We start from the raw sequence: 15,993 nt of genomic DNA on the forward strand, positions 1-15,993 counted from the left end.
AATTTCAGTTGTTAGGTCTAGGTGAAAAATGATTTTTAAATGCAAATTTGGTCCTGCAATCGACATTTTGATTCAAATCATCCCTGTTTTTTGATGAGATTCGTTCAAAACATGTTCTCCAAACTACCACACTCTCACTTTATGTAAGTGAATGTTTTTAATAGTGTGTATCTTAAATTTAATGAAGTTGCAAAAATGGTTGCAGTTGTATTGTGCAGTCACCGTAAATACACAGGCACAGCATTGACCAACCGGATCAACTTATTCGAGTCTGGAATCCTCTGGATGCCTGGCGGTGATTGACTCCATCCTCATCTGTCTTGTGATGAGATATGAAAGGACGTGAAAACGTATTTTTATTTTCTATCTAGCCCCAATACCGTTCACATCTTAAGCCAATAACGTTGGAATGTCGAGAACTCATTATTGGAGTAAAGGTTGAATTGTTCCGTCAGTGTAGCTCTTAGAGTGTGCTCTTAGAAAAATTGAGTGTGTTTTAGGAAACCATCCTTCCCATCATGTGCATAACAAAAAAAGACGTTCATTAATGGAATTCTTTAGGCAGCGCTTTGTTTTTAGATTTTCGGATGACCCCTTTTTGAGGGGGTCGTCCATACAACACAAATACTGTGTTAGCGATATTGACGTCGTTATACATCGGATTTTAAGTCAGCCAAATAGAAATTCGCTGCAGCATTCTTTTTACTTTTCGACAGAAAAATGTGCTCTTTTTGAAAAGATTTGTAATCGCTGATGATAAAAACTCGTGCCGGAACCAAACAAAATCAACAAAGCTATTGTTTTATAGATGAGGCATGCTCAGTTTGGTAAAACTTGTAAACTTATCCAATGCAAAACTCTCTCAAAGACTTAAAAAAAAGTTTTAAGAATAATCTTTCTAAAGAAACAAAATTTGGTATCTGCTCACTAGTCGGTGATTTAATCAGATCAATTCGACATTTGAGCGCCTTTTTTTGTTTTTTTCATCTGTTTTTCACCCCTGGATCGGATTGAGTTAAAAATTAAGACATTAATGTTTTGAATGACGGAAAATCCGTCTAAGGTATCAAATTTTGTGTCAGGGGTCGGCCAAGGGTGTCGTTCGTATTATCTATTCAGTGTTTTTGCTGTATTGACGTTATTGTGCATTGGATTGGAATGAAAATTGGCAAACGGGGATTTTAGGGACGAGCAATTGACTTCAAGCATCAAATTTTGTGCAAGGAGTCAGCAAAAGGCAACACAAGCAAACACAAAACAGTTTATATGAAACACTCATATAAACAGTATGAAACACGTTCATAAAAACTGTTTAATATATTTAGCAATATTGTCGTGAAAATACCCAACCACTGTTTAAATACGAGCTCCTCCTCTTTTATTGATAGTTAGAAACAAAACGAAGTTCGTACGGGAACAGCTAGTATATAAAAATAATACAACTTTAGTTAAAACAACAAACAACACCGAGTTTCGAACAAAATGGAAAATAGACCAAAAAGATAAAAATGACAAAATGATCCGAAAAACAAAAATGAGCAACATTCTATGAATAAAAAAGACTTATAAGAGTTACGAAATGACTTAAGTTTACCATTTTTTCCTATATTCGTGATTTCTGTAGTTTTTGCTTCAAATCATTAAAGATGTTATGCTATTTTATTCGTCGTTTTTTTCTGAAAACCAGCCGTTTTTCGAAAATCGATAGAGTCCCAGAAAAACAATTTTTGGCAAAAAAATTTGAACTACAGTCACACCACAATCATTAGTCACTTAACGCAGCCTTTCATCACTAATTGTTTGTTTATTCGGGTGATGGTAGCTTTGCATGAATTCCAATCATTAAATACATCCTCTTTGAATTCAAATATGTTGTCATTTTAAATTGTCTTAAAAAATAACATTATTTATCGAAACAATTAACGTTTTTCAAAACCGCACATATGGTTCCAAATTGTTCCCGTTACAATTATTAGTCAACTTTTTTTACAATGGGCGATAGAATCGAAAAGTTGTTCTTTCCCTTCTTAAGAAAAACCCGGAAAAATTGTCATAAGTTGGGCGAAATTTTAGTTGCATCCCACTTGACTAATGTAAAACTATCACTCAAATTCGGCAGCGTTTTCATCGCTTATGGCAACCCTCGAATATCAACATGGATTTCAACTTGTTTCTTACAAATATTCAAAGACATTCTTTGCTGGTATACCCACCTAATTCTATTTTATTCTGTTAGAGCACTACCCAATTCGTTGTTGCGTAGTTCCAGGTAGTTTTTAAAAACTTGTCGTGCAAAGTTTTGTTCAACGCTGAACTTAAAACGGCATTAATAATTGAAGATGATCAATACGTTCCTGAATATTCAACTTGTACAGGATATTCGTATTGTCACGCACTGCCACAAATGGCTGGTTCTAAGAGGCTAAGTAAATATCACACTTTTAAAATCGGAAATTCGCCGGAAGGTAGGTATTTAACCCTTCACTACATGATTTTTTAATCATTTTTCATCAATCATGTTTCATGTATAAATTTTTGCAAATTTATTACTTTATGAACGAAGGGTTAAGCCTAAAAGAATTCAACTATATTCAATAATCGAATAAGTTTTCTTAATAGTGTGTTTATTTGAATTCACCTTTAAAGTCCTTTATTCAAAAATAAGAATTGACTGCTCAATGAACCAAGGTAAACTACCTGCAATCGATCCCTGAGCTTTGTTTTCAACGCCTTCACACAAAAATCCACCAGCTTGACGGCATACTTGGGCACATTGATGACATGAATTTCTCTGGGCCGATACTTGATGGAATCGTTAATAGCACCCATGCTCGTTTTCAGCTTCGGCAACGTCCAACTCCCCAAATGAGCCAGGGTGACACCTTCAAGGTCCATAATCAGTACCAGTCCTTGAACCTGATACAGCTCCACATATTGGTAGGTATCGAGGAGTAGAGCTGCTAGCAGATTAATTTCTTCCGGTTGCACTTTCATGGGATCATACATTCCTACCCGGACGGTTACCAATAACCTTCCCTGAGCATCAGGTCCCAATGGGACCACGATTTTCTGCTTTCTTAGAGGTTCCAATTTCAACGGATCCGTAACCATGAAAAACTCCTTACACGTTGTTCTACAAATGAACCATCTTTCTAACATTTCACAGGAAGCCTGAACGTTAAATTTGCGCACTCGTAGAAAGCTTAAAAGAAACACCGGATCCGTTCGACAAAATGTAATCTGAGGATGTTTGGCAATGAACTCGCGCATCTGGGCCAGCGCAGGTTCTCGGGTATGGTCATATTCGTTCAGTTCCTCCCGGGCAATCGCAAGCTGCTTCTCGTCCAGAGTTGTACGGTACGGCTCATAGCTAGCGGGACACTTATCGAAGTAACTGATCGATTCTGCGGACATCGCGCGCGCCTCGTTTCGATTCACGTCGTTAGAATCTAAAACTAAACTAACCTGTCGGCGCATACCCATTTGAAAGGGAACCTTTAATCACTCCCAGCAAGGGATGGTAATGAGTATTTACAAAAGGATCTGTATCTTGGTTGGTACGCTAACCCTCTCATCAACAATTATCAGTCTTAAAAGTCTGTAGAAACTCTATTATTAATCATTTTTTAAGCGGCCAGTAGAAGGTTATCCGCCATCAATTAGAGATAGGAAAAAATATTCTCCCGTTTTAAATAGACACGAACTACCACCTAGCGTGATAATTTCTTACGCCAGGTGTACCTACTTAACGATTGACCGGCTGATATTTGCTTTTCAATAAGAAACGATGAGAAGCACACGGGTAAAGCTTTGACAATTCAAAACACCGGTGGGTTGAAAATTTGTAAAATCAGAAGTTTCTTTTTAAAAATTGTTATCGCATTCTAAATATTAATATATTGGAAGTGTTAAAAGGCTGTTATTTTACCAAGTGTAAACCAACACAAATCAAAGCCTTATCATCTTGGTTTGTTTTTCAAATTTTTTTGAATGTACACTTCGTACGGGTTTACTTTTCTGATCATGGAAGGATTTTTGAAAGATTAGCTTAGCTTAGCTTGATTGACTACTCACATCCACCAAAAACCATTGAGTACGAAATGCTGTATCATGAATTTCTAACAAAGTAATGCTTATGAGATAATAATCAAGTGGTATTTTTCTTACTAAATAGTATTCGGATTTCTTACTTGAGTTATATTATGTTTACTTTTTTTGCATTTCGAACTCCATGTTTTCAGGCGTGGCTCAGTAGAACGAGTTCCACATCGCCAATGGTTGCTACTCCGTGATTGACCGAGGCCATCAGCTTTGTGCAACGGTCAAAAGAATGATGCTTGGGAGTAGCAGATCATTCTCATTGCACAAAACTGATGCTCTCTCTTTGATCATCAATAACGGCGCCGGCCACGTCCTAGTAGTCAATAGATAGATAGGAAAAAAGAGAAAAGGATGAAAGAAATAAATTCGTGCTTTAGGACCGAGGTCACCTCTGCATCCTAGCAAAATAATTTTGGTTTGGAGATTTGGGAGGCAGGATACGATCAGGAGACACTTTTGACAAGTGTGATCGATTATTTGAATTCTATCCTATGCTTCTATTATTTGTGAATGGACTTATGGAACCCAATAAATATTCTTATTTCCTATTATTCAGAAATTTATAAATTGTCATATCATTCATAATAATTCATTTAAATTCAAAATTGTATTAGAGGAAAAAAAAAACTAGTCTAAAAATGTTAGTTACAAATAAAAATGTTGTTATCACTTTAACAATATTGAGAAAAAAGGGGGAAAAAATGAACTATCGAACTAATATCATTTCGGCTTTCGTTGTTATTTGTTTAACTCATTCAGTAAATTAAGATACCAAATATAGAATAAAGAAAACTTATAAAAATAATATTATTCGGTTTTGAATTCTACACGTAACGAAAAAAGATGCCTTAACAGTTCTGGTTTCGACCAACCATAGTTTCTTATCAACGGAAATAAGATCATGCTTTAAGGATTTAAGTTTTTTTTTGTTGAAAATATTTCAAATGAAAAAATTGTATGAATACGTTATGTTTAGTATTTTCCGATCACAGTTCTGTTTTTAACAAGGTTAAACTTCTATTAAGCTTATGCAATCAATAGTCAGAATTATAAGATTAACGAACAAGATTAAAAATTTATGCTTTTTCCTGAAAGATTTTTTATCAGGTCCCTAACTAAGTTCAGTTTTACAATATATAACGCGGTAACAGGATGTCAATCAATCTTTTTAACGAGAAAAAACTAATAGGCATCTTCATATTTAATTATCTTGTTTATCTTGATTTGCTGAAAATAAAATGACTAATTAAAATTACTATGTATACATGCCAAGAAAAAAAATCACCAGTGATTGGCTCGATTATTTATAAAAAAAAATGGAATAAGATGTCTACTAGTTTTACAGTTAGATAGCCCTCAATCAGATTGCAAAAAAAGGTATGCTCAAAAAAAATTGTCAAATGAAAGTAAAAAATTCCTGCTACTTACAATACGCTACATGCAATACAGAGAGCTTATCAGTTGAGTTTGGTTTTCATTCATATTTTCTTTTACAGTTAACAATTGAACAATCCTTTAAAGAAATTGGAAATATTTATGCGACAGGTTGAATTATCTGTACAGTTGTAATAATGACTATCCGTCTTTCATAAGAAAATTTAAATGGCTGTGCAATTAGTCGTAAAATTTAAACGATAATATTCTGAAAGTCAAAATTAAATAAGAAAACAATAAATTCTTAAAAAATATATGAATTATGTTTCACTGAACAACAAATTAAAGGCCTCCATGAAGAAAAAATATATAAGCAGCCTCTACACGAAATTTACTCCCACATCGCTCGGTGGTTCTCAAGCATATAAAACCCAACTAATATTCGTCTTATACTCGTGTTAACAACATAAAATTTGCACTACATTTGCCTTTTCATAATTAACAAAAAAGAAAGACAGATGATGCTTTGTATTGTACATTGTAGTAAAACAATAAAATATTTAGATAGAATTGAAATTAGTTAACAATAAAGAACATTTCGAGTCTGAAAAACACTGGCAAGATTATTATTGAAATTGATCACTGAATTGGATAATCATGAAATTCATAGAGAAATGATTTCATTCTCTCATTTAACTTTTCAATTTAAAAAAGCAAAACCTCGTACACAAATCAATTTGCGTTTTGAATGATTAAATGATAATCTAAACTTTCGATAGAATATCCTCCGAATCAAAAAAGAATATACACAAATAAATACAAAAATGGAATGAAGATACTTATCTGTTCGTCTGCTACCCTATTGAAAATTTCGAACATGTCATGAAACTGCTTTGCTGGACTGCTTAGTGCTCGCCAATCCATAATGGATTATCCATCTGCTCGCGATTTTTTTCTGTTTGTTTTTTTTTTATGTTTCACTTTCCATCGCAAAATCTGACGTATTCTAGTGTTACGTTCTATTTTCGCGCAAATGTGTAACGCCACGCCAAGGGGTACTTACAAAAATTTATTTTTTCTACCGTTATACCTAAATCACACATCCGATTCACGCTTCAAATGCCCGAAGATGAAAAACGCTTGGCAGCACGAATTTTTATGAAGGTACAAAACGGAAAGCGGAACGAACTAATACTCTTGGGGACTGGCAATGAAATTACAATTTTCATCACTAAATCAAGCATGGGCTGTAAGAATCTTAAAACTAACGGATTAAAAACACTTTAAATTGCAATGTAGAAGCACTTATCCACTTTTAAACGCCTATTTTCCGGTCTAATGTAGGAATTAACACAAAGCCTAAAAAACAACACTAAACTACAGCAGAGTTGCCAGACCAATCTGGAAGGATTTTTGAAAGATTATTATGATAAAGCTTTTTCACAGTGTTCTGTGATTATCAAAACTCTAATCCAGGCTCCAAGACGTAATGGAAGCATTCAATCACTTCTTAGCCAATGATTAAATTATACCGTTTATGATAGTTTTCCAAAATAATCAACAGTGTTAGGAACCTACACAAACATTTTGGTCCTTCGAGCCGGAAGGATTCCGAAAATCAATCGAGCTTTCAGGGCTCTGACTTCAAACAAGCATGGGTTTAAGAAATCCCTGCAAAATAACACATAATTTTTTTTTTTTTTTTTAAATTGCGACCCAGAGATGGGTCTTGACTCAAACATTCAGTCAGCGAAACTTTTTTTGTAGAGAAATGAATCCAACTTAGATGAAATTTCAGGGACTAGATAAGAGAAAATCGATGTTGAAAAACATGCGAAAAAAATTCGCCTTGTCTCCCGGTGAGACTTGAACCCACATCTTGCGCCTTTTTCAACATCGATTTTCTCTTATCTAGTCCCTGAAATTTCATCTAAGTTGGATTCATTTCTCTACAAAAAAAATAACACATAACTTTGGACCGTAAAAAAAGAAAATTCTGGTTTATTGGAACCCACGTCTTCACTGTTTGTATCACTTTTTCGTTTGTTATGGTAAGAAGTCTAAACGCGATATTCCAAGGCAAATCCCCTACAGGAAGCCATCATTACATACAGCGATTTTTTATCTTTGAGAGAGTTTCTAACGTCAAGTACATACATGTACTTATATCAACATTCAGATTTCCACCCAGCTGTTATTGGATATACATTTTAAAGCCTTATCCCAACGAATACTTAATTAAGGTGGTGCCGAGCCGAGAGCCATATTGGATTTTTTGTGACGTCACAAAAGCGATTATATCGAAAATTTATACGAGAATGGCAGAAATTTAAAGAAAAATGTTTTAAAATGAAAATGATCCCCGCCCAAGCAACCAATGAACGCCCAAGCAACCAAAAGAACCAAAAAATAGGTTCAAAAATGGTTACTCAGCCCCATCATTGATATGAAGTACGTTCTATGCAGCCCAAAATTTAAGTTCTTATTGATACTTTCAAGTTCCAAAACTAGTCTTAAAGGCCTTCTATTCAGATTCCAGCGGCCTTTTTATTCCGCTTCAAAAAAATCGTGAAATGAGCAAAAATTCTCTCTCTATCTCAATTGCACCCTTTGCATCGGTGCACCTTATCTTGATTATTTACTATTTTCAGTACAGGGTGTCGCCATGATGCTACGCGCCGGATTTCAATGTTTGCCGAGATTTTTCCTACATTTCCTACATATATCGCATCAGAATGGCCACTCAAGTATCAAATGACTTATTGAAAAAAATCTTGGCCTACTTGGCCCACACCCTTTGTTGGGGAACACGCTACCATAAGACCAAGCCTACACAGCAATTTTTTTTTTGCTGGAAATCAGCAAAATTTTGCTGTTTTTTTGTCCCGCTGACTTTCCAGCAAAATTTCCAGCAATTTCAATTGCTGGAAAAAACAGCAAACGTTAATGCTGGTTTCCAGCAATTCAAATTGCTGGAAAATCAGCAATCCAGATGGCTGGAAACCAGCTATTTCTTTCAACACAACCGGCAGTATTTAGTATGAAATTTATATTTCAATTCAAAATTAAAGTTTAATATTGGTTGTGCATATAATAAGCAATGAAAACAATTATTTTCTCCCATTTTCAATAAGGGATTAATTTATTTTCCAAAAAAAACTTTTTTTTCACAACTTTCTAACACCGGCTCTGGCGTGGCCGCTTTGTGCCAAAATGTTGATCATCCGCCACCTGTAAAAATAGTTTTGATTAGTATCTTCTATGGAATATCTACCTGTACAATAAAAACTTACCCTTGACTTGATGCCTATGTCGAGACCGACCCGTCAATCCATCATACTACCGGTTTGGCAGTCATCTCGTTCCTTCCTTTTCCTTTCAATTTATGTCACAGCCCGTACTACTTCCTGCCATTTTCTTTTCCCGGTTCCGCATAACATTCCTTTTTCACATCGCGCGTGTGTCTCTCACAGATTTCGTCTATAAACTGATCCTTCATTTCATTCCAAATCCGATGCGAGCTGCTCTCTCTTCTCTTAAAACTACGATATTTTTATCTCTCCTACTACTTCTCCCAATTCATTCTGATGCAATTGCTCTCTTCATTGAAAACTCTACAACCTATCTTTTCTCTTTCTCCCAACCGTGTGTCATCTCTCTAGTAGTGTTGCCAATTTTTCGGTCGTACCTTATTTTTTTATTTCGTCTGAGTTATCTATACACTTGCTATATTTCCTACATTCGCCTTCGCCTCTATACTCATGAATCTAAAGTTGAATAGCAAAATTCTAGAGTTACAGGTTCATATCAAGGCGATTCACTATTATTGCGACCAACCTTTACTAAAGTGATGTTCCAATTCAACATTGTATGTTTTTTCTTTATGGCACCGACTAACAATTATGCAGTTGATTCAAAAAACTATAATCAATTTTTCATACCTTTACGCCTTTAGAAAATAACATACTGTTTCAACTAAACTATTAATTTATTTTTAATTCGAAAGTGTTGCTTAGGTCCAGTTGAAATGTATTTCTTGATCTTACTGAACCGAATTTTCAGTTCTGTTAACACTTATTCTGTTTACTTGAAGTTGACCGTGCAGAAACAAAAGGTAAACAAATGAAATTGCGCGAAAGAAAATCAAAATTACTGCAGTACTACCATGGTCTCCAACTTCTCCGAAGTGCTACATTTATGCGACCGAACAGAATCGTATACATACGTTTTGCTGCTGTTCATTGAACCTGATCCAGAAGTGCATGCTGCTGCATTGAAAGCATGAACTTAGGTGTCTATCTCCAGTTCTTGTCCCATAGACATCCAGAACAAAATATGAGATAGCAAACCTGCATCTCCCAGATCCCATCTAGGAGGATATCCAGAATTCCAAACATCCTGATGAAATCCCGAAACCGAGCATTCACCTCGAGTAGAACGGGATGTGTGAACCAATAAACCTAAAAAAAATCCCTCGGATCTCAAACAATTTGTGAAAGTGAAAGATTGACGATTGTACCAATGAATCGACTCAAGATGCATTTAATCTTCAAGACGACCAGTAATGTCTGCTGTCGTATCACCGGCTGTTCGAAGCTGTACCAATGCTTTCTCGGTTCCGTAAGTACCAGTTTAAAATAGGGATCATCATTCAAAAGTCTTATGAGTGTTTTTTTTTTGTTTACGATTCTTGAAACACACTAACGAATACGCAATTGCACTCATATATTTGGTACACCTTTAAGACCCTATTCATTTGACCAATTCAAAAAAGTACGGACAATTTCCGATACTGTTGTACAAGCTTAACTGATTTTTCGTATTATTCATAATGCTCATTTGAAATTCGTTTCTGTTTTTTATGTGTTTTATTTATACTCGTACTTTGCTTCCTGTGTTTTGATTCCAGTTTTTAGACTCTCATTTATATTCTTTTGACTCCCGAATTCTCACTTTCCATTCTTGACTCGAGAATGTAAACTTTTCCTCCGATAAACTACATTTTACTATCGTACATTCACACCTCTTGATCTCCTGATTCATACCTCTTGACTTCCCAATCAATTACCAACAAACCTCCATTCTTAATTCTAGGTTCCCTATTCGTATTCTTTAATCCTTGACTCCTGAATACTCACCCTTCACCCCGAATTCCAGACTCTGGTGTCCTGGCTCATTACTCTTGATTGCCCTCTCTTACCTTTGACTCTACTCCATTACTCTTGAATCCTGATACTTCATCGGAACTCTTGACTTTTCAATTGTTTCTTTTTCTTATCAACTCTTTATGTTCGACCCAAGGCTCTCTCGTCTCTTTAATTTGAGGTTCAATCTTTGACAATTTCTTTTTTTTTTTGTTTCAAATTACAACCTATGCCTGTTGATTCTATTAAAAATTATCTTACTTTACTTTTATGATTCTGATTTTAAGATTCAATTTTGCTTCACGATTTATGACTTCGAAATTTCGTCTATTTGTAACACTCCACATGTAAATTAATTTCCGACTTTAAAACTGAATTCTCTTGACTTTGTTCAAAATCAAGTTCCAGAACTATTCGATTCAAAAACTTATATCCTTTTTTTTTTAAATTACTCATTTGAATCAAAACTATAATTCATCGATTCAGAAAACAGGAGCTAGATTCCAAAAAATGCAGGTTTAGAATCAAAGTCAGTCCTTTTTTGTTTCAAAATCCACAGCCCCATTCAGGGGTCTGCACCATACAACAAATTATTTCGACTGCCCTACTCAGAGTTAAACCCTCGGTTTATCAATTTGACTTTTTCCCTTGTTTGTGGTAAGATAAATAAAAAATATTGAAGACTCAACCTTGACACCTCTTTACTTTTTTGTGAAACGAAATCTTGGGGACACTTCATTCCATGTCCACTTGAAAATAAGCTTTACTAATAAGAAAGTGTCATTAACCCTAACAAGACTAGTATTTAAACTCAATTTGGGATCGATAAAATTTTTATTTTCATTTACTCAATCTGATTTTGATTTCATTCACCTACAAAAGGTCTTCAATCCTGCTTCTTTTTCGAGTTCGCTCAACATGTTTGAGACTGTTACTCAAACACTCAATTATACAGATTCGGACCATTCCACCGATTGGACTTCTTGGCTCTGACATATATCTGAGATTCCACATCTAATATAAATCTGCAGCCTATACCGAAGCTCTAACGTTTACCCCCGTCCTACTTCCTACCAAAAATCACTTTGAATCTCCCGAGTTCATCACCTACACCAAACAATCTCCCCTCTCAGTCCATTCATCGAAATATTTAGACCGACGCACTCAGGGGTCTGTCCCATATAATGGACTGCCCCACTCATTGTTAACACTTTTTTTTGTTGAACTTGAAACCTTGAGGACCCTTGATTCCATTTTCACTTGAAAATAAGTTTTATTAATAAAAAAAATGTCATTTGCCCTAACAAGACTATTATTTAATTTTAATTCGGCATCGATAACATCTGTATTATATTTTACTCAACCTGATTTTGACCTTTATTCACCCACAAAGGTCTCAAGTTTTGCTTCTTTCTCGAATTTACTCAGACAATTCGAGATTGTTATTCAAACACTCAATCATACTGATTCGGACCAATCCATCGATTGGACTTCTTGGCCCTGATACATATCAGAACTCCGCATTTATTAAAAAAATGTGTAACCTGAACCGAAGCTCCACTCAGTGTTTGTCCCACGCATAGAACTATTGGACTGCCCCACTCGGGGGTCTGTCCCATATAATAAATTTTCTCGACTGCCTCTCTCAGGGGTGTGTCTAATAGATCAAATCATCTGGACTGCCCTTCCCGGGCTTTGTCCCATAAACCCAACTATCTGGACTGCCCCATCCAGGAGGCTGTCCCTTACAAGAAACTATACATACTGCCCCTCCGGAGTTTGTCTGATCTATCATACCATCTAGACTGCCCCTCTAAGGGGATTGTCCCATACATCCAGCTTTGAGGACTGTCCCACTTAGGGGTCTGTCCCGTACAATAAACTTTTTCGACTGCCCCTCTCAGAGGTTTGTCTGATATATCGAATCATCTAGACTGCCTTGCTCAGGGCTCTACTGTTACTGTTATGGAATACCACAACAGCAGGACTGACCCACTCAGGGGTCTGTCCCATTCAATTGATTATCTCGACTGCCCCTCTCAGGGGTTTGTCTTATATGTCATAACACCTGGGCTGCCCCTCTCAAGGGTCTTTCCCATTCGATTAACTACCATGACTGCCCCTCTCAGGGGTTTGTCTGGCACATCACAACACCAGGACTGCCCAACTCAGGGGTCTGTCCCTTTCAATTAATTACCTCGACTGCCCCTCTCAGAGGTTTGTCTGATATACCATAACACCTGGACTGCCCCACTCAGGGGTCTGTTCCATTCAACTAACTACCACAACTGCCCCTCCCAGGGGTTTGTCTGATATACCATAATACCTGGACTGCCCCACTCAGGGGTCTGTCCCATTCAACTATCTACCACAACTGCCCCTCTTAGGGGTTTGTCTGGTATACCATTACACCTGGACTGCCCCACTCAGGGGTCTGTCCCATTCAATTAATTATCTCGACTGCCCCTCTCAGGAGTTTGTCTTATCTATCATAACACCTGGACTGCCACATCACAACACCAGGACTGCCCAACTCAGAGGTCTGTCCCTTTCAATTAATTACCTCGACTGCCCCTCTCAGAGGTTTGTCTGATATACCATAACACCTGGACTGCCCCACTCAGGGGTCTGTCCCATTCAACTAACTACCACAACTGCCCCTCTCAGGGGTTTGTCTGGTATACCATTACACCTGGACTGCCCCACTCAGGGGTCTGTCCCATTCAATTAATTATCTCGACTGCCCCTCTCAGGGGTTTGTCTTATATATCATAACACCTGGACTGCCCCTCTCAAGGGTCTGTCCCATTCGATTAACTACCATGACTGCCCCTCTCAGGGGTTTGTCTTGCACATCACAACACCAGGACTGCCCAACTCAGGGGTCTGTCCCTTTCAATTAATTAGCTCGACTGCCCTCTCAGGGGTTTGCCTGGTATACCATTACACCTGGACTGCCCCACTCAGGGGTCTGTCCCATTCAATTAATTATCTCGACTGCCCCTCTCAGGGATTTGTCTTATATATCATAACACCTGGACTGCCCCTCTCAAGGGTCTGTCCCATTCGATTAACTTCCATGACTGCCCCTCTCAGGGGTTTGTCTGGCATACCACAACACCCGGACTACCCCACTCAGGGGTCTGTCCCATTCAATTAATTACCTCGACTGCCCCTCTCAGGGGTTTGTCTGATATACCATAACACCTGGACTGCCCCACTCAGGGGTCTGTCCCATTCAACTAACTACCACAACTGCCCCTCTCAGGGGTTTGTCTGGTATACCATTACACCTGGACTGCCCCACTCAGGGGTCTGTCCCATTCAATTAATTACCTCGACTGCCCCTCTCAGGGGTTTGTCTTGTATAACATAACAACTGGAATGCCCCTCCTAGGGGTTTGTCTCATACATTCTACTTGAACTGGACATACACTCGAGGGTTTGCCCGTTCAAAGAACCATTTTGTTAGCCCTTCTTAGGGGATTGTCTCTTTCATCAATTTATCTGGACTGCCCCTCTCAGGGGTCTGTCCCATACAGCCAACTTTACAAAATGCCCCACAAAAGGGGTTTTTTTCAGTTTACATTCTGCATATATTAGATTTTCACTTTCGCTCTGGATAGAAAATAAATGATCTACGCTTTCAATCTTCCCATCGATTACTTCTTTATTTTCATAATTTGCAATTGCCGAGACCGACCCATTAATGCTACACCTACATAACTTTTCCTCCCTGATGTAAATTCTTTTTTTTTCCATTTGTTTGCATGTGTCATTTTAAAATTACATTATTCTTTTCAAATAAGCTTTATTTCAGCACTTCAATTGTCCCATTTTAATTTGTTCTTCTTAAATGCTCCATTTTTCTTTCTTATTTCACTGCCTTTTTCATTTTTCTTTTTCCACTCTCTATCATGTTTTTTGACAATATTTCATGGTCTCAATATTCAGAATATTTTTTGTTTTTAATTCACTCCAATTTTTTTAATTATTTATTTTTTTTTTTAAACCTGCAATAGTCAATATTCAATTGATTTCTTTCCAAGTGTTTCTTTAAACGTTTTAATCTTTCCAATATTCCCTACACTATTTATTTCTGTCATTCACGGCTCTATATTTTCATTTTTCACTTTTTAATGGTCTTTATTCCCATTTTTCCATCCATATTTTTCTTGCCCTTTATTTTGTATTCGTCAGCTGTATTGAAACTATTCAATTGTCCATTTTTTTAGAATGTTTCCTTTGTTTTTTTTTTATATACCGCTCTATATTTGTAATTTTTCACATTTTTAATATTCTTTATTCAATTTTATATCTTTCTTTTTCCAATTTTATTTTGTCATTCATCCTACTCCGTTTCTCAGTCTCCCATTTTTTATTTTTCATGTTCTACATTTAATGTTCTTGTACAACATTTTCCAATATTTTCATTTTTCGGTCTTCATCCTCTAATTTCAACTCTCTATATCTCACACGTCAATTTCTTTTCTCCTTTATGTCCATATTATTTTTCTTTTGATGCATTTTAATTCTTTAATTTGATTATTCATTTTGAATCATTGTTATTTAAGCACTCCCGTTCCATTTCCAATTTCCAATTTAAGTTCTGTAAAAGTTCTTCATTTTTCTTTCTAATTTACCGCTCTTTATTTTTTTTCTCTTATTCACTCTCAATCACGTTTTCTTACAATATTTCCGTTTTTTCCCACACCGTTTTTTTATCAGTTCCCATATTTGTCAATTCACAAAATCCATTTTTTTTACTTTTATTTCACTTAAATTCTTCATCAAGTGCATCCCAACGTTCCCAACTAACACATTTCACCAGAAGAAAAAGATGCTCTATCTTTGCTCTCTGTGCCCATGAAATAAAAATGTCCAACAAACGCCAACCAGCGTCTCCATATTGCATCCGTATCATATCATCATTAAAAAATTCTCCAATCAATGACCAGAAATCACTTACCGACAATCGTACCGATTGCGCCATTGTCGAGACCGACCCGTCAATCCATCATACTACCGGTTTGGCAGTCATCTCGTTCCTTCCTTTTCCTTTCAATTTATGTCACAGCCCGTACTACTTCCTGCCATTTTCTTTTCCCGGTTCCGCATAACATTCCTCTTTCACATCGCGCGTGTGTCTCTCACAGATTTCGTCTATAAACTGATCCTTCATTTCATTCCAAATCCGATGCGAGCTGCTCTCTCTTCTCTTAAAACTACGATATTTTTATCTCTCCTACTACTTCTCCCAATTCATTCTGATGCAATTGCTCTCTTCATTGAAAACTCTACAACCTATCTTTTCTCTTTCTCCCAACCGTGTGTCATCTCTCTAGTAGTGTTGCCAATTTTTCGGTCGTACCTT

General features: G+C 36.6%; 1 protein-coding gene across 4 annotated transcripts in view; it reads right to left on the reverse strand.

Moving 5' to 3' along the window:
* Positions 1 to 15,993, reverse strand: part of LOC129756209 (clavesin-1-like) — a 101,376-nt gene that overhangs the window by 53,887 nt on the left and 31,496 nt on the right. Inside the window, exon 1 of one of the 4 annotated variants that reach the window (XM_055753020.1) lies at positions 2,698 to 3,445. The exons of the other annotated variants lie outside the window; for them this stretch is intronic. Within the exon in view, the coding sequence (XP_055608995.1) occupies positions 2,698 to 3,414 (717 nt within the window). The 5' untranslated portion in view covers positions 3,415 to 3,445. Of the gene's footprint in view, positions 1 to 2,697; positions 3,446 to 15,993 lie in introns of those variants that run through there. 4 annotated transcript variants of the gene reach the window in all.

The sequence above is a fragment of the Uranotaenia lowii genome, chromosome 3, assembly GCF_029784155.1.
Source record: "Uranotaenia lowii strain MFRU-FL chromosome 3, ASM2978415v1, whole genome shotgun sequence".
NCBI classification, from domain to species: domain Eukaryota; kingdom Metazoa; phylum Arthropoda; class Insecta; order Diptera; family Culicidae; genus Uranotaenia; species Uranotaenia lowii.